This window comes from Hyperolius riggenbachi, chromosome 3, assembly GCF_040937935.1.
Source record: "Hyperolius riggenbachi isolate aHypRig1 chromosome 3, aHypRig1.pri, whole genome shotgun sequence".
NCBI lineage: Eukaryota > Metazoa > Chordata > Amphibia > Anura > Hyperoliidae > Hyperolius > Hyperolius riggenbachi.
The window spans coordinates 437709935-437729790 of NC_090648.1; the positions used below are offsets into that span (position 1 = coordinate 437709935).

Below are 19856 nucleotides of genomic sequence, written 5' to 3' on the forward strand. Positions count from 1 at the left end.
TTTTTTTTTTCAAATTCTCTCCAAGGCTTTACAAAATCAAATGCCATGTCTATGAACACATAATTAGCCTGGAAATGCAGAAGTGATGAGCCAAAATGTGTTATTGTAATAACAGAAAATTTGCAACAATGACACAATTGTAATTATCAGAACATTCGTAATTCCAGAATTAATAATTGTGTTAAATTGTAATTTCGTGATTTCAGTCGTAATTCCATAATTTTAGCGTAATTACAAAACATTACACTACATTTTTACACAAAAATGAGTCCCGAAAATACTCCTAATTATAAAAAAAATTGTAATTGCAGAAATGTCACGAAAATGATCGTAATTACGAACATTTTGTGCATGGTCATGATTACATGAAATTTCGTGTCATTTATGTGATTATGATGATTCCATTACGGTCGTAATAACAAAATTGACATGAAATTTCATGAAAGGACCACTCGGCGAAAAAAGTAAGCAGATAAAATCTGACAGGTTTTGAACTAGTCCATGTCAACATGGGGGATTTTCTTTCAAAAGCATTTCCTCAACGGCAGTTTAACTGTAAAAACAGTAAGATGCCAGCCTCCCTTCTCACTTGCACAATATTTTGGCAGTTAGACTTGGCAACGGCCATTCAGGAAATGTTTTTGAAATCAAAGCAAAACTTGAGAATCCCCCCGTGAGCAAACGGACTAGTCCAAAACCTGCCGATTCTGTCAGATTTTAACTGCCTTTTTTTTTTTTCGCTGGAGTGGTCCTGTAAGTTGCTCTCATGTATACTTCTTTTTAGTGATGATTGCAATGTGCCTATCAGTGTGTGTGTGTCTGTGGTGTTACAGAAACGTAACCACAGAGTAAGTTTATTCAAGACTGTGCAAAGTCCACTGCTAATGTTGATTCCAAACTATGTGCCATAATCAGTGGGTAGGTTCCTTAAAGTACAACTGTAGACAGAGGCTGCCATATTTATTTCCTTTTAAGCAATACTAGTTGCCTGGCTGTCCTGCTCATCCTCTGCCTCTAATACTATTAGCCATAGACCCTGAACAAGCATGGGACAAGCATCAGGTGTTTCTGACATTGTCAAATCTGACAAGATTAGCTGCATGCTTGTTTCTGGTGTGATTCAGATACTACTTCAGCCAAATAGATTAGCAGGACTGCCAGACAACTGGCATTGTTTCAAAGGAAATGCATATGGCAGCCCTCTATATCTCTCTCACTTCAGGTAACCTTTAAAGCCCACCTGAAGTGAGAAAGATGGAGGCTGCCATATTTATTTCCTTTTAAACAATACCAGTTGCCTATCAGTCTTGCTAATCTTTTTGGCTTCAGTGATGTCTGAATCGCACACCTGAAATAAGCATGCAGCTAATCCAGTCAGATTTCAAACACCTGATCTGCATGCTTGTCCAGGGTTTTTTGTTAAAGGTACGAGTCAAAGAATCACCAGGACAACCAAGCAATGTGCATTGTTTAAAATGAAATACATTTGTCAATCCATATCGCAGAACGAGTTATTTATGGCCCAGAAATAGCCAAGAAAAGTTCCAGGATCGCATCATTTTGCTTCTTGATAGAAGCCGAGCTGTGCGCAGTCGCTCTGCCTGTTATCCAGTCAATCTCCGCCTCTCCCCACCCCTCTTAATCTTCTTTCACTGAAAGGGACGGGGAGAGGTGGAGATTGACTGGAGAACAGGCAGAGTGACTGCGCACAGCTCTGCTTCTATCATGAAGCAAAATGATGCGATCCTGGCACAGCTCTGCCTCCCCGGGCAGCAAAATCTGCAACTTGCAAAGTCGTGGAACTTTGCTGGTCAATTTCTGGGCCATAATAACTTGTTCTGCTGTGGGGATGAGGTGAATCAGCTTCGAATTTAAAGATAAACTCCGACCAAGAATTTAACTTTATCCCAATCAGTAGCTGATACCCCCTTTTACATGAGAAATCTATTCCTTTTCACAAACAGACCATCCGGGGGCGCTGTATGACAGTTTCTTGTGGGAGGGGTTTCACCACAATATCAGAGTACATACTCCTGGCAGTTTCCTGTCTGTGAACCTTGCTGCATTGTGGGAAATAGCTATTTACGGCCTCTTGCACACTGCAAGTGATTCAGATTCCGCTTTTTAATCAGTTTTTACATCCGAATCAGATTCCGATTTGCAGCTTGCTCCCTGCACACTGCAAATCGGAATCTGAATCGGATGTAAAAACTGATTAAAAAGCGGAATCGGAATCGGAATCACTTGCAGTGTGCAAGAGGCCTACAGCTGTTTCCAACTGCCAAAAAACCATGCAGCAGCTACATCACCTGCCAACAGTAAAAATGTCACCATGTAATGTCAGAATGTAAATCAGGGATTTAAAAGATTTTACAATAGCTAAACACTGACTAAATCATTTATACATAATTATTGTAAAAATGAAGCACTTTTTTATTACATTATTTTCACTGGAGTTCCTCTTTAATGCTGAAGATGGCTGAATAAGAAAATAAGGTAAAAAAAATATAGACTTCAGTGTCTCTTTAAGGAGGCACAGTCTGTTTGACAAATGCCCAATGGCAGCTGTCTCCCCCTCAGCAACCTTAAGCTGGTTGCCATGCCACATCCCACCCTTGCCCCAGTCACACATCTGTACCCTGAAAAGCATTGTTGGGTTCCCCCATCATTCACCTCCTCCTTTCCCCCACAAATGCAGAGTGTACACACAGCGGAGTCAAGCCGACTCAAAATGCCATGCCGGGCTCTACACTCTGGACTTCTTCCAGAATGCGCCTCTCTTGTTCATTTTCTGCAGGCATGTATGCACTGACTAAATCCCTGCACATCCCATGGATAGCGACTCCACCGCAGGGGGAGCCATGGAAACTGGAAACCTGGAAGAGGACAATGAAGAACGCCACAGCAGAGCATGTAAAGTACGCAACTTACATCCGGCTGCGCATTAACCCTGGCAGCAGGTAGTTCAATTCAGCCCCGAACCCATTGGAAGGGTGGAGGAGACGCCTTGGGGCCCTGGGGCAATTGCCCCCCTTTGCCTCTATGGAAGTGCCGGCTCTGTGAAACAAGATCTTCAGAACATCTACATTATGAATATATTTAAGCAACACGTGTAATTCAAAAAAAAATGGCTGGTTTGGTAGAATATGTTCAAGTTTGTTTTAACGTGTGTAAAATAACTCCTTTTGTAGACACAAAAAAATAATAATTTAAAGGAACACTCTCAATTCTAGGTTACAACATGTTAATTGATAGTGTTCCTGAAGTGCTGGTAAATCATGATGTATACTGGATAAGCAAGAGATAAGATAAGCAAGTCAACATGTATTTCACTTGCTTATATCTATTGTTTACTTTCACTAATCCTGTTTACTCTTAACTGACAGCAAGTCTGCTCAAATCTGACAGCAGAGTGAACCGTGAGTCGAGGGGGAATTCCCTCAGTGCATCTGGTAACCCTGTAGGTGTAAGAAAGCTCTTAGCAGCTGCCTGTGTCTCTCTGACTGAAGTGTCTGAAGAGAGCAGAGGAAATGTAACTTGTTCTAAACAATTGTAATTGTCTTAGACACCACAGCTTTTCATACTCCCTTTTTTTATTGGGGGGGGGGCTGTGCATTGCAACACACCCCTTTTGAGAATGATTTGTTCCAATACAGCTAAATCCTACACACAATGAATTACAGCTTTTGCCTCTGACATTTTAACATGAAAAGTAGGAAAATGTTTATACAGCTACTTAGACATTATTTGTACATTGTCATTTTAGAGCACTTGGTTTGATAGCTCCATTCAAGTCTTACATTAAAGGAACACTGTCTGGTAATTGCATTTCTATTAGTACTTTTATATTCTATCTGAATTTTCTGTTTTCTACCTCTACATGTTACAGGGAAATGCCCAAGTCCACTTAAGAACAGGGACTTTGTAACTTTACGCTCTTGGTTACCTCTCGGCAATGATTACATGATCATCAATTATTCTGTGAAGCATCCGGTGAGTCTTGGTGGGTTTTAACTTTCTGTATATTGGCATTTTTATATGCTAAAAACTTTTCTGTTAATGTTATGCAAACATATCCAGCTTGGAAATTGTTCAACCAAATGCAGCTCCTGATCAATGCTTATTAGTTTTTGTCAATCAATCGCTGATCAGGAAAGGCCGTTCTGTGGGAGATTGAGCGGGGCAGAGCACAGGGGGGGCTGCAGGCAGGAGTGGCAGGACAGTGAGGCTTCCTAGCTTTGTACTGCAGTGACAAGTACAGAGCTTGAAAAGAAACAATAGGAAAGGATGAGAGCCCTGGTAGTGTAGTACGTTAGACAAATGAAAAGATCTTAGTCGATCAAATTTATACTCACAAAATTGGATTGCCACCAAGGCAACCACTGAGATCGCAAGCGGGGAGATTAGACCCAACCCCATTTGGGCTAAAAGTCGCTCTCTGTAGACAGGAAAAAGATGGTGCCCCCCTTCCACCAAGGGTATACTTCTATAGTAATTTGAACAGTGTAACAGAGGTGCCAATTGTAGAATAAAAAGTTTTTAAAAAGGGAGGTAGTGGTGGACTTGCCTCCCACAGTAGACTTACACAAGTCGATTTGAACAGTAAAATTCACTTCATTTACAGCTCCAACAATTTGCAATGCATTTCTCGAGGCTATGTCTGCTTCATCAGGACATAAAAGGAGCAGCTATTTGCTGTGTAAGAGCGAGCATAAGCACCTCTGACCTGTAACCCCCTCTAATGCCAGAGCTTTTTGCAGTAAAAAAACAGTCTGCAATCTTTTTCTGAACTACGATACTTTCTAAATGGTTTTTACCCGCTGACTTTGTAAAAACATGTTCTCTTGTGTAAGCCAAGGGGTTATCTTAAAGGGATACTGTAGGGGGGACGGGGGAAAATGAGCTGAACTTACTCGGGGCTTCTAATGGTCCCCCACAGACATCCTGTGCCCGCGCAGCCGCTCACCGATGCTCCGGCCCCGCCTCCGGTTCACTTCTGGAATTTCTGACTTTAAAGTCAGAAAACCACTGCGCCTGCGTTGCCGTGTCCTCGATCTCGCTGATGTCATCAAGAGCGCACAGCGCAGGCCCAGTATGTTCTGTGTCTGCGCAGTACACTCCTGGTGACATCAGCGGGAGCGAGGACACGGCAATGCAGGCGCAGTGGTTTTCTGACTTTAAAGTCAGAAATTCCAGAAGTGAACCGGAGGCGGGGCCGGAGCATTGGGGAGTGGCTGCGCCAACACAGGATGTCTGCGGGGGACCATTACAAGCCCCGGGTAAGTTCAGCTCATTTTCCCCTGACCCACCCCCCCTACAGTATCCCTTTAAAGGACCACTATCGCAAAAATTGAAGAATTAAAATACATGTGTAAATGTACAAATAAGAAGTATCGTTTGTTAAAATGAGTAAAATGAGCCATTAACTACTTTTCTCCTATGTTGCTGTCGCTTACAGTAGGTAGAAGAAATCTGACAGAACCGACAGGTTTTGGACTAGCCTATCTCCTCATGGGGGGAGTCTCAGCATGGCCTTTATTCTTTATAAAGACACTCCCTAAAAAGGATTTATACAACGATGCTGGGCAGCATCTCTGCTTGCTGTACACTATTTGTGGTAGCCAAACATCTAGCAATGATGGGCAGATTCGACCAAGAGACAAATCTCTAATCGAGAGAGATCTATCGGTTGCCCATACACCGCAGGCTGATTCACGATCAATTTCATGCTGGAATCGACCTTGTGACGCAGCATCCGCTGCCTTGCCAGTCCGATGCTGCCCCCAAATGTTCAGTGTGCCCGGTGCACTATACGTTACCTGTCCATGTCCACCGCTGGCTCCGTCCATACACGTGCCTCATGTGGCTGCCGGAGTAACGTGGGCGAGTGTGTGGCATTGCACGTGCTCCCACGTGTATGCCGGAAACCATGTGGGGAGCGTGTATGGATGGAGGAAGGAGCCAAGAACCAGCAGTGGACATGGACAGGTAATGTATAATGTACTGGGCACCAGGGGACACATTGAACATTTGGGGTTAGGGGGGACAGCGTCGGATGTTTCGTCCCGTTCATCACTCGTCCTGAATTATCGCTTGCCATTACCGCGGTGCACCTAACCAATTGTGATTGTCCAACATCTTGCAGCAAGTCTGATCAACATGCTCTGCCCCAAATTGGTCGCATTTATTTATTTTTCAATTTTTTTGCAGAAACATCCACCTCGGAAGGACTTTGTGAGGGCCGTCTCCTTGCAGACTGGATATCTCGTTAAAGCAAATGGGGAAAACAGCTGCATAGTCTATTACCTCACACAAGTTGACCCCAAAGGTAAAACTCAAGTGCTATGTGCCTGCTTCTCACATGTCAACTTTTACTCTTATTCCATTCCAGCTAGAGCTCACTTTTAACATATTTAGAAGCACTCTTAGGTTCTTATTGTGGTTTGTCAGGATAAAAAGTTGACGGAGCTGCCCATAGAAAATAAAACTAAGTTGAAATGGAAAGTTTAGGAAACATACTCAATTATTATTGGCCAATTACTGACCAATTTTACCACCTCCATGCATACCTCCCAACTTTTTGAGATAAAACAGAGGGACACTTAAGCTACACCCCGTCACACCCATATTCACGCATACTGTAAAGATTTCATAAGAAAAATATTTTGTAATTCAAACCACACTGCTCCTTTCTATCCTGGCTCATTTTCCTTCATATAAACATTTTAAAATTAGTAATATATCAATTTTAAAGGATGGGAATAAAGTTTAGAGTCAATCAAACACATTTTTTTTAGTAGAGAAATATATATGTTTACATAGAAGGAAGGACAAAGTCCTGAAAGAGGGACAAGTGAGGGGAAAAGAGGGACAGGGCTACCAAAGAGGGACTGTCCCTCCAAAAAAGGGACAGTTGGGGAGCTGTGTCCATGTAGTATGAGGGTTACCTACACAATCTGTTGATAGTATTCAATATCTGTAGACCCTCATACTGCATGGAGGCAGAGCCAGATCATTCACAAGGCAACCGTGGGCAGGTGCCTATGGCCTGGTTTATGCTAGACCCCAACACCAATAAAGCAAGGTGGCCATTAACGATGGGCCCAAAGTTGTTGCTTGCCTAAGGCCCCATTTCACCTTAATCCATCTCTGCATAGATGTGGTAAAATTGGTCAGTGATTGGACAATCCTAATTTAAAGTGTGTTTCAAGGACCGGCTGACATTTGTCAGATCTGTGCTGCGTGGGCTCTTCAGCCTACAGCACAGATCGTGTAATAGGCAGGGCGATCAGACGTTCCCCCCCCCCCCTTTTTTTCCCCCACTAGGGGGATGTCCTGCTGGGGGGGGGGTCTAATCGCCGCCGCTGCCTTGTGCCTTGCGAGGGGGGCTCCTCAAAGCCCCCCTCCGCAGCGCTATTCCATCCTCCCTCTCCCTCCCTCCTTCCCATGGGCGGTACAGGACAGCGATCCGTCCTGTACCGCCTCTGATAGGCTTCAGCCTATCAGATGCCGGCGATCCCCGGCCAATCAGAGGCCGGGGATCACCGATCTCCTTTCGCAGCAGCGCTGTACGCTGTAAACACCGGGGATTTCTTCCCCGCGTGTTTACATTTAGCCTGTGAGCCGCGATCGTAGGCTCGCAGGCTGTTCACAGAGACCCCCTCCGTGAACTGACCTGGAACGTTTCCATGTAAATTCACTTACGACCAGCCGCTGCCTATTGGTGTTAGGCGGTCGTTAAGTGGTTGGCTTAGAGAGACTTGTAGAGAAAAGAACATATTAATAAAATCGCTTATTTTTTGCAATATTGATTTATAGATTTAGCCAGTGTTTGCTCATTGTAAAATCTTTACACTCCTTGATTTACATTCTGAAAATTATCACTGGTGGTGACCTCTTTAGTCCTGCCAGGTGATCTGTACAGAATGTTCATTACTGAGAGTTCTATGCACAGAGGGAGATGCTCTGTTTGCTTGGCAGTTGGAAAAATCCGTTATTTCCCACAATGTAATGAGGTTCACAGACCGCAAACTGTCAGGACCATGGTCATGACCTCACACTGTGGGAGGAGTTTCACCACAATATCAGCCACACAGACCCCCCCGATCTATTAGAGAAAAGGTAAAGATTTCTCATGGGAAAGGGGGTATCAGCTATTGATTGGGACAAAGTTTAAACCTTGGTTAAAGTTCCTCTTTAACCTCCTTGGCGGTAACCCCGTGTGTGACAAGGGGGAAGCCGGCGGAGAGTGCCGCTCAGGCCCTGCTGGGCCGATTTACACCATTTTTTTTTTTTTTTTGCTACACGCAAACCAGGATGATGCCATTTATTGGCTAACTAAAAATGAATAAAAATAAGCAAGCTTTCGGCCTTTCAGCCTTCGTCGGGCTTATATCCTGTTAGTTTGCAGGCTGGTGGTACAGACAGCTTATATACATGCAACATCAAAAGGGAAAACAGATATTTTTTCCATGTATATAAGCTGTCTGTACCACCAGCCTGCAAACTAACAGGATATAAGCCCGACGAAGGCTGAAAGGCCGAAAGCTTGCTTATTTTTATTCATTTTTAGTTAGCTAATAAATGGCATCATCCTGGTTTAAAACTTCTTACCATTAAGAAAATTATAGTGCACTTCATTTTTTTGACCATTAGATGGTGCTGTAGATCTTCAAAATAAAATGTCTCACATGAAAGTTGTTACAGAATACCCAGATAACTTGTAGTGACTCAGAAGTGGTAGAACAAGAGGAAAAGTGGCTAAAGATACAGAAAAGCCCTCTTATTGGAAATCCAAACCATACCCAAATTACACAGGGCAGCAGAACTGTATAATATTTACTTGCTCCAACGATGCTCCATGTCTCTTCCTGGCAGTCGCATGCTCTGTGCTTCCATACCGCCTTCTCCCGATCACGTGACAACATAGTAGCCAGAGGTATGCAGCATAGAACATGTGGCTGATGATCAGAGGAGACCTGAAGCAGTGCTGGGGCAGGCAGATATTAAACTCTTCCAATGCATTCCTTTACAGAAGGGGAGGATGAGCAAACCCAATATAGTTATACCACTTAGTTTTATGCTTTTCAGTAAAATCTTATTAAACAATTTGGCCCGCGACTTAAGTGATTGTGTTTGACACCACTGATGTAGAAGCTCCCCTCTACCTAGCGAAGTATGTGTTTTTTGTGGGGTTTTTTTTTTTGGGGGGGGGGGGGGTGAGGTTCAGATTTACTCTGGAAGTAATGTATCATGGGAAACCATGCTTGCTTACAAATACGCAAATCGGCTCTTTATATTCTTAAAAGCCAGGCACTCATCCAGAATTGCTGGTGTATAGTGAACATAGGCTAACTATACACCAGCAGTTCTGGATGTGTGCCTGGCTTTTAGGGAGATGGAATTTCAAAGAAATTTTAGTTTGTTTTTTTTGTTTTTTTAATCTTTCATCTTCTTTCACAATGAATATGTTGTGCTGTCCACTTTTACCTCTCAGATCCTGGTTACTCTGTGAATACCCCTCCCTCACACCTTTGTATCATTGCCCTGATCTTTTTATGCCTTTACCAAAACGAGGACTAGTTAAGAAGTTTAACACTCAGCAAGGCTCACCAAAGCACTTCTCAAAGGACAACTGAAGAGAGAGGTATATGGAGGCTGCCATGTTTATTTCCTTTAAAGCAATACCAGTTGCCTGGCAGTCCTGCTGATCCTCTGCCCTTAATACGATTAGCCATGGCCCCTGAACAAGCATGCAACAGATCAGGTGTTTCTGACTTTGAACAACACCAGAAACCTGCATGCAGCTAGTCTTGTCAGATCTGACTTTAAAGTCAGAAACTCCTGATCTGCTGCATGCTTGTTCAGGGGCCATGGCTAATCGTATTCGAGGCAGAGGATCAGCAGGGCTGCCAGGCAACTGGTATTGCTTTAAAGGAAATAAATATGGTAGCCTCCGTATACCTCTATCTTCAGTTCCTCTTTAAGCTTACCTTTTTTGTTTTGGCTTATACATTTTACAGAATATTTTTACAGAATAGTTATTACTGTGCTGATTCTGAAGTACAACTGCACATTTGATTTGTTTTCCTTTTCCAAAGGATCATTACCAAAGTGGGTTGTAAATAAAGCATCTCAGTTTGTGGCCCCAAAGGTAAGAGATATAATTAATTATACATGTGACGCATTCACTGACTGTTGGGTTTTCTTCCTTTTTGCTTGCTTTTGTGATTTTTGAATGTATGTGGCACACAGATAGCAAGTGTATGATACTAAATGTGCAGAAAGTTATGCATACAGTATTTTTCAATCATTTTGTTTCTTCCTAGAAAGGCTACATAGGTGATGTCCTAGTCATGTTCTCTGGTGATCTAGTGGTCAACAATCCCACCCCCACCACCACCTTCCACAGTATTTCCTGGTGGTCTGGTGGCCTCCTCAGGGCCGGCGCTACCATAAAGGCAAAGGGGGCAACTGCCTCGGGGCCCCGACCTCTGCTGAGGCCCCCGCAGCGCCGGCCCTGCTACATTCTGCCTGCTCCCCGGGGGCCCTGCAAGTATAATAGCCATAATTACCTATTAGTCCTGGCGAGTGAGCAGACGGGCAGCGGCTGCACTTTGAGACGCTGTCTCCCTCCCACTCCTATGACCCAACGCGTCATTTGTAAACACGTGCCGGGTCATAGAGTGGGAGGTAGACAGTGTGTCTCAAAGTGCAGCTGCTGCCAGTCTGCTCACCCGCCGGGACTAATGGGTAATTAGGGCTATTATACTTGCAGGGCCCCGGGGAACAGAGGGGTGTGATGTGACTTAACCCCCCCCCCCCCCATCCTCCTCAGTATTCCCTTGTGGTCTAGTGGTACCCACCACGCCATAGTGGTACGCCACCACACATTATGCTGTGGTGCTCTAGGGATCCCCCTCCCCCTTACAATATGTGCTAGTGGCACCTCCATCCCCCTCAATTCCCTCATTCTGTGCCGGTGACATGTTAATATAGAGCCCGGGCATTGCTTCCAGGGCCTAAAAGGTAAAAAAAATTTGTCGGAGGGTGGTAAAGCAGGATGAAATGCAGCCTTACCTTCAGATGACACTGTTTCAAGCATCATACAGGCTTGACAAACTTAAAGAGACACTGAAGCGAAAAAAAAACTATATTATGATTTGTATGTGTAGTACAGCTAAGAAGTAAAACATTAAGATCAGATACATCAGTCTAATTGTTTCCAGTACAGGAAGAGTTAAGAAACTCCAATTGTTATCTCTATACAAAAAAGCCATTATCTCTACGACTTTCAAAGTCGTGGAGAGGGCTGTTTTCTGACTTTTATTATCTCAACTGTTAGTTAACTATTTACTTTTCCTCTGGCAGAGGAGAGGTCATTAGTTCAGACTGCTCTGAAAGAATCATTTTGAATACTGAGTGTTGTGTAATCTGCACATATTAGAGAATGATGCAATGTTAGAAAAAACACTATATACCTGAAAATAAAAATGAGAATATTTTCTTTGCTGCTAATCTTCTAGTAATTATTCATAGTACACAACCAATTCATTATATCATATATTTTTTTTCGCTTCAGTGTCTCTTTAAAGGACAACTAAAGTGAGAATTAAAAGTACAAGAAAGTAGTAGGTTGGCACTACTGCAACATTATAGACAGTCAGGATGGGGGTGGTGAAGTTAAGTCTGCACTCCTACCCTTCAATTCAGCACAGCGTGCGCTAGCAAGTAAAATGTGGCATAGAAACATTTGGAAGAAACGGGAAAGGCCGTCACTACTGTAGTCGCTGGTTTTATTAAATAGTCTCGCATGCGTAAAAATCAGCTGTATGCTCAAATAGTGGACATGCCGATATAGAATGGAGTGCAGGGGTTGATGGCGGTGGGTGCTGGGTGCAGCTGCCTGACAGCCGTTTCGCGCTACCCTGCACTTCTACGGAGGCTGTGGGGTGAGACGCAATGACTTCTGGTATAAGTAACCAAATGGCCAACATGCGGCGTGTTGCGGTCATTTGCTCCGCCCTTCCAATAACCTTTAGCCTAGCGCAAGCCACTGGAGTGCATATGCACCTCAGCAAGACTTGATGTCATGGCATATTACTTCTCGGATGTACGTCTTGCGTCTCACCCTATTGGGCGACGCGTGCACAGCTATTGCGTATATGCACTCCATCTAGGGTATAAAAAGAAGGCAGTCTAGAGCCTGCGGCACTGAAGGCTGAAAATGGAAAGTGCAGGCGTAAGTGGGGTAAAAAAAAAAGAAGACAAAGCGATGAATTAAGTGGAAGCATACGTAAAAGGTGTGAATTAAATGCCCTTCGTGCCCCACACTATAGAGCCCCTCTGGAAGTGAAAATCCATTATGAGGGTGTATGCCACTTACTAGGAAGTGCCAGTGGTTAGGGGATAGAGATATAATTATTATTATGCAAAATACATGATGAAAATAGACATAAAAATGGAAATAGAAAATCTTGGGAGAACCAATAAGCCCCAAGAAGACAAACTGAACTGGGGTATTATTGGGAATCCATTAAAGGGGCTCAGTCATCTAAGGGGGAAAGTAGCAGGAATACAACTTAGCACACTTGTCAAAAACCTGAGCGGTTCTTGCCTTTTTCATGATTGCTAAATCAGTAAAGGACCAGCCTTTAAAGCGTTGCTATCATATAAATCCGGCATATCAGGGTCTGAATCCAGTAATTATAGGTTGACTGTATACCTTGAAATGAATCAGAGCATTCACTATATGATTTTATATTAAAAAAATTGTATTTTCTTATCATACAGCATATATACAAAATATGAACAGTTCCAAGTAGTGTTTTCTTCTAACAGTATTCCATCTCATCAAGGCTTTAGAGCCAAACGATCATCAATCTTCTAAGCACATTTAAAAAAGAATATAACAGTTGTGTTATGTAGAATAAGGTAAAAAGTAGTCTCATCTGTATCAATAGCTGTGTATCTAGTAGCTGTGTAAAACTTGTAGTAATCGTCTTAAAGAAATAGCATAAACAAAAAACTTCTAAAAAAACTTCTTACTAACATCTTAACAGAACTTGATGCTGAAAAATTAATAAAGTAGATCACCAGAATATTAAGCATATTGCCCCTTCTCTGTCATCTCTTTAGCATCTAGAACCACGTGTGGGAAGGTAGCTTCTGCCTCGTGTGTCTTCTCAGGAGATTGTTGGGCTTCTGCAAACTATGAGCTTGCAGCTCCTACTTTTATAGTGATTGCATGCAATATGGCTGCCTAATCTGGAATTTCCCTAAATCCCAGGTTCTGATTGGCTAAACTTTTTCGTGCGTAACTCGCTAGCTTTGTTTTGAATACTGTAAACAGTTGACATTTAAAATAACCATAACAGATTTTGTTTATAAACGCCAGAAACCCTCTGGGCGATATAATTACATCGCCCAGGAGGGGGCGCAGCACTTTTTTTTTTTTTTTTTTTTTAAATCATGTAGCTAGCCTAGTGCTTGCTACATGATGGCCGCTGTGCAGCGGCATCCCCCCACCCCCTCCGATCGCCTCCGGCGCTCAGCGCAAGCAGGAGATTCCGTTCAGAACGGGATCTCCTGCTTGGCTTTCCCCATGGCGATGCTCGCGATGACGTCACCGACGTCGTGACGTCAGAGGGAGTCCCGATCCACCCCTCAGCGCTGCCTGGCACTGATTGGCCATGCTGCGCAAGGGATCTGGGGGGGGCTGCGCGGCGGATCGGCGGCGAGCGGCGGCGATCGGAAGTTACACGAAGCTAGCAAAGTGCTAGCTGCGGGTAACAAAAAAATAATTATGCAAATCGGCCCACCAGGGCCTGAGAAATCCTCCTGCGCGACATACCCCGAGCTCAGCTCGGGATTATCGCCCAGGAGGTTAATTACCTCATCTTGTGAGCATTAACGTCATTTGGAATGTTTACAAATTCTGATTAGGTCATTTCTGAAGCAGTTAATTAAAAATGGACGTCACCAGCCATCTTGTCTGCTGGTTGACTTATTTCCCCCAGACATTGGGACTTCCAAACATTAAACAATGTCATTCATGACACATTTCTGATCATGTGTCCTTCTGCTAATTAGTTTGGAATGTGTCTGTACTTTCCCAGACATAAGATTGGTCAGGTTGACACTGTAAAGAGTTTTCAGCAATTTAAGGCTTATTGAAATATACAGAACTTCTAATATACTTATTTAAATATAAAGCTTATTATATAATTCTTCTTAATACAATTAATCATATAAGATATAATTGCACATTAAAATGTAATAATATAAAATACTTTTCCATATGTTTGTTTTTCTTATGAAGAAATAAATATAATATTCACTGCCAGATGTCGTCATTGCATCATGTAAATATTAAGCTGTATTAATAATAATTTTATAAGACTATGAAACCGCCAGGTGGCATAATTGTCCTAAATACGGGACAATAAAGAAAACCTTCTAAAGTTCTAATATTTACATTCTAGAATGTTTCATAGTCAAAACATGGCATTATATTCTTGCTAATATGCGTCTGAATTACAGTTTTTAAAGCTGGATTCTGCTAGTAACAGTATTCAAAGTAATACATTGTATTATAGGTTTTAACAATTTATTTCTTTGGAAGGACTGTATTGATTATTAACATTTAAATTAATACTATTTATATGTAATAATTGAGCAAATATAGATATATGATTGCTGCAGTAATGTGATTTTTAAACTTCTTCTTTTCAGTCTTCACACAGTACGCTTATCTATAACCTTGACATTTGAAAGATGCTTTGTAACATAAACAAAAATGTTTTAGCGTCTTGTAAGTAGAATAATCTTATAAGTTTCACAGCCTGGAATATGATGAGATGTCTCAGAGCAATATTTTAAAGTACTCTAACTTTACAGTTTACAATAAAAGTTTGTGGCAGAATTCTATTTATGCAGGAAAAGCTGTCATATGTGTATGTTTTAAGTTTTAAATTAATGATGCTTATTAAAGTTTTACAGTGCATAGAACATTTCAGTTAAACAATAGAATTATTGTACTTGCAAGATGAGCTTCATGAACTGCATAAAGACTCCTATGGAGATATGTCCTCAGTTTCAAAGACAAGGTGGAAGAAAGTAAAGGGAGTGCACCCAGTTGAATGCTTCATTATCAGTTACATATAGAAAGACATAAACAGACCTCCTGCTAGAGGTCCAAAAAGCAGGCTAGGTCTGTATAGTCGTTTAGGCCTAAAGTGCCCATAGAATCAGTCCATAAGATTAACAGAACCTCCTCTCTTTTCAATTTCCTCTCTCGATCACCCCATCTTGTGGAGGGAGGTACATGTATAAGGGCCCGTTCACACTGCACGCGTTTCCAGCCGCGTTTTGGAAACGCGTGCAGGTGGCCAAAACGCACGACATCAGACATTGCATAGAGTGCAATGTCTGATGTTCACACAGCATGCGTTCCGGACCTGTGCGGTCCGGGAACGCATGCTGCACGCAGATTTTACAAAAACGCGCGGCTGTCCCATTCACTTTTCAGTGATGGGATCAGCCACGCAACGCATACGAACGCGGACATGCGTGCGTTCGTATGCGTTGCGGTCCGCATGTTGTAGTCTGAACGGGCCCTAAGTCCAGTAAATGTAAGCTTATTATGTTTCCCCTTATGGACCTCTTTCATATGCTCAATCACTCGGAGATCCTTTTCCTGAACTTAGTTATAGTGCACTCAATCTCTCATTTAGAGATCTTGTTGTTTTTCCTAGGTAGAACCTACCGCAAGGACACCACAGAGCATAGACCAGAAATATTGTTTGGCACGTGAAAAAAGTTTGCACGTTTTGTCGCTCAGAGCCCTTCTGAAAACGTGTGCTCGTAGTCCTTTGCCTACATGATTTGCAGTGCCCGCATCTGTTTTTACTCTGCGGCTGTCCCCTGCATAACCAATCACTGCCATCTTGAGATTTAAACTCTCTTCTACTGACCAAAAATCCAACTGTTGGGGACCTTCTGAAGGAGAGCAGAGGAGCTTCTTTCACCAAGCTTTCAAAACCGGGTCCCTTAACAAAATGTCCCAGTTCTTTGTGATAATTTTTCACCTTTTTTTTTACATAGCTGTATACTCAAAAGAAAAGTGGGTTCTCCCCACCTTCTCTCTGGTTTTCTCTTTAGGAGGGGCTCCTTTTTCTGTGCATTTGCTTTTTGAAAGGCTTTCTGAATTAAATCAACGTTATAACCTCTTGCCAGCAGTCTAGAGCCTAGCCAAAGGGTGAGGTCTGTATTACATGACTGGGGTGGAAGCTTGAACTATGCAACAAAGCATTTGATGCAGTTGGCTTGCGATAGCCCTTTGGAATTAATCTATTCTTTACTTCGAGTTCCAAATCCAGAAATGCAATTTCCTTTTGGTCAAGCGTGGCTGTGAAGCTCATATTGATGGAGTTATTAATGTGGGACAAAAAGTCTTCCAGGAGAAAAGCGCAATATAAATGTTCTGAGTCTTGTCAAAGTCGAAAAAGGATTCACGACTCCCGGGCCAGAAAACTAGGACATCATCCACGTACCAGGACCACATCCTGAGTAGTTGTTTAAAAAGATTGAGCTCTGAGTGGATGTACAGCACCTCCCACCATGCAAGGCAAATGTTGGCATAGGTACACAAGACTGCCGTTCCCATGGCGGTTCCTGACAACTACCTATTCTACTTCCTATCAAAAATGAAAGCATTATGCGTTAGTGCGAAGGAAAGACTCTCACATATACAGTATAGGTCTTATATGTCACGTATTTTTTCAGTTTTGTCGAGAAAAAAATCTAACCGCTTTAACACCCAAATTATGGGGTTATGCGATTATACAGACTCTCCACGTCTGGCACCCAAAAGGTCGCCTGTGTGCCATTGGAGGTCCTCCAGACCTTTAAGAACATCTACCGTATCTGCCAGGTGCGAGGGAATCTTATCCAAGAGGGGTCTCGGGGCATGGCCCAGATACCTGGAGAGTCTCTCCGTGGTCAATGGCCGAGACAATAGGCCAACCTGGGGGACTAGTCCGGGACTTGTGAACCTTTGGTATGTGATACCATACTGGTTTTGTGGGCTGGGTGGGCAGCAAATCATTAGCCAGGGTAGATGTAAGCACTCCCAGCTCTACTCTTCTGAAGAATGACCTTAACAAATTTTGATAGTTTGTTGGACCCCCAGGGGAGAAGTTGGTAAACTCTCTGACTTAGTTGTTTGAAAGCCTCTGTTTGATATTGCTCAGTGGACATTATGACTATCACACCTCCCTTATCTGCCCTCTGAATTTGTAGATCAAGTCTTGAACGTAACCATTTAAGTGCTCACCCCTCTTCCTCTGAGATTTTTTTAACTGCTCTAGGGTAGACCTTTTCCTTCAAGTCCCTTTCCACTACTTTCTGGAAAATATCCAGACTGGAGCCTGGTTGGACCGGGAAGGGGGCTGTAGATTTACATGGTTTAAACTGACTGCCTTCTCCATTTTGTTGAGCATCTTCTCCCTGTCTTTGGTTGCTGTTGGTACTTATTTTATTTTAAGCAATACCCGTTGACTGGCTGTCCTGCTGATTCTCTGCCTCTAATACTTTTAGCCATAGACCCCGAATAAACATGCAGCAGATCAGATGTTTCTGACATTAATTCCAGATCTGACTGAATCACACCAGAAACAAGCATGCAGCTAATCCAGACACTACTGTAGCCACATAGATCAGCAAGGCTGCCAGGCAACTGGCATTGTTTAAAATGTATTAAATAAGGTAGCCTCTCATTTCAAGTGTCCTTTAAAGCTAGTGATACTTGACTAGTAGGATGCGGCACCCCAATAGCTGTTTAGAAAGGTACTACTTTTGAATAGATTCTCGCCTCCCTAAAGGACCTGCTCACAAAGAATGTGTGATGATCAAATTAGAACAATGCGTTCTTTCTATCCCAGCTTGGATTTGCTTTTATATTCAACATTAACAGGTTCTTTTTTCTCTTTATGGGAGTTATGGGAGCAGTACTGTATAATCAAAAATTTCACTTACCTGGGGCTTCCTCCAGCCCACCACAGGCTGCGAGGTCCCCTGGCATCCTCCTGGCTCTTGTCCGTGTCCTTCCGGCAGATCCGTTACCGGCGACACCCGGGCCGTGTGTCAGGCTGGCTCTTCCTGGTTCCTGACTCTGTGTCGTCACGCCGGCCGGCGTGACAGTCCTGCGCATGTGTGGTTTTGTAAACTCTAAACCGCGCATGCGTAGGACTGTCACGCCGGCTGCCGCAATGACGCGTAGTGACCGGTGTGATAACGGGGCACATCAGGAACCAGGCAGAACTGGCCCAACACCCGGCCTGGGTGTCGCCGGTAACTGATCCGCCGGAGGGACACGGACTTGAGCCAGGAGGACATCAGGGGACCTTACAGCCTACGATGGGCTGGAGGAAGCTCCAGATAAGTGAAATTTGGTTATACGGTACTGCTTAGGGTCCCTTTAAATGCAAATCTTTAACGTCAAAAAGAATACATCTTTTAATGAAATCTAAACTCAATAAACTCAAATATCCTTCATGTTGCTTTTTGAATTGATCCCTACGGGATTTCCATGATTGTTGCTAAGCTTATCATAACTATCCTAAAAATCTTGACTTCACAGGCCATGAAAAAGATCTACAAGGCTGGTATAAAATATCCAGAATGGAAGAGGAAACATGAGCCGCACTTCAAACCATGGGTGTACCCAGAGCAAAACATGCTGCCCACCTTAAATTTGGATGACTTGGCCATCCAGAGGGCTGACGAACTGGAGAACATCGATGAAAGTGGAGTATCTGAAGAAAGAACACACATTAGTGATGATGAAGATGGACTTTCAAAGGAATCTTAAAATTTTAATCTTTCATCTTATTTCACAATGTACATTTTATGCTGTTCCATTTTACCTCTCAGCTCCTGGTTACTCTGTGAATACCCCTCCCTCACACCTCTGTACCATTGCCCTGACCTTTTTATACCTTAGACCTTTTCCAAAATGAAGACTAGTTTAGTGCTCTGGTGAGCCTTGTTGAGGGGTAAACTGCTCAAGCCTACATTTTGTTTTTTTCTTTCTTCAGCTAAACTTCATAGCGGTTTGTGATTAGTTCTGTAAACCAAAAGACCTCAAGTGGGTGGATTTGAGACCAATCATAAAGTGTGAAATACTATGTCTTGGCAAATAAAAAAATTGAATACAGAGACACGCTGTGATATATATTTTTTTTTTGTTCTCCTTTTGTATATTCTTTGATGGTCTCATGTGACATAAGAAGAGGACAGCTCTGATGTTGGAATTGCTCAAGCTAACGGACTGAACTGTGTTTGGCTGCCTGCTGGGTGATAGAGTCCCTTTATTTACTCATAGAGACTGTGAGCGCGTTCTATATTCCTGCTAATATTTATTGGTGTATATACCCTTATTTAACCACTTCACAACTGAGGGGTTTTACCCCTGAAACACCAGAGCAATTTTTACCTTTCAGCGCTCCTTCCATTCATTCGTCTATAACTTTATTATTACTTATCGCAATGAAATGAACTACATCTTGTTTTTTTCGCCACCAATTTTTTTTTTTATTACAAAAAAAAAATTGGGGAGTGTGGGAGGTAATGAGTTAATTTATTGTGTAAAACAAATGTATGTGTATATAAAAAATGCTTTAGGGTGTAGTTTTACTATTTGGCCACAAGATGGCCACAGTGATTTTTTTTTGTGTGTGTTCATGCGAACTGCAAGCGTCCGGAAGTACGCTTGCAGGAAGCACAATGAGGCTGGGAAAATCACAATGATCGCGCTGCTTCTCATAGAAGCAATTGTAGCAAAGGAGAGCAAACAG

The 19856-nt window shown here is 42.8% G+C and overlaps 1 protein-coding gene across 1 annotated transcript in view; it reads left to right on the forward strand.

Moving 5' to 3' along the window:
• The window catches only part of LOC137564193 (START domain-containing protein 10-like), a 65834-nt gene extending 46616 nt beyond the window's left edge, over positions 1 to 19218 (forward strand). Inside the window, exons 3-6 of the mRNA XM_068277704.1 lie at positions 3890 to 3993; positions 6211 to 6328; positions 10101 to 10153; positions 18641 to 19218. Coding sequence (XP_068133805.1) covers positions 3890 to 3993; positions 6211 to 6328; positions 10101 to 10153; positions 18641 to 18871 — 506 coding nt within the window. The 3' untranslated portion in view covers positions 18872 to 19218. The remainder of the gene's footprint in view (positions 1 to 3889; positions 3994 to 6210; positions 6329 to 10100; positions 10154 to 18640) is intronic.
• The last annotated feature ends 638 nt before the right edge of the window (positions 19219 to 19856 follow it).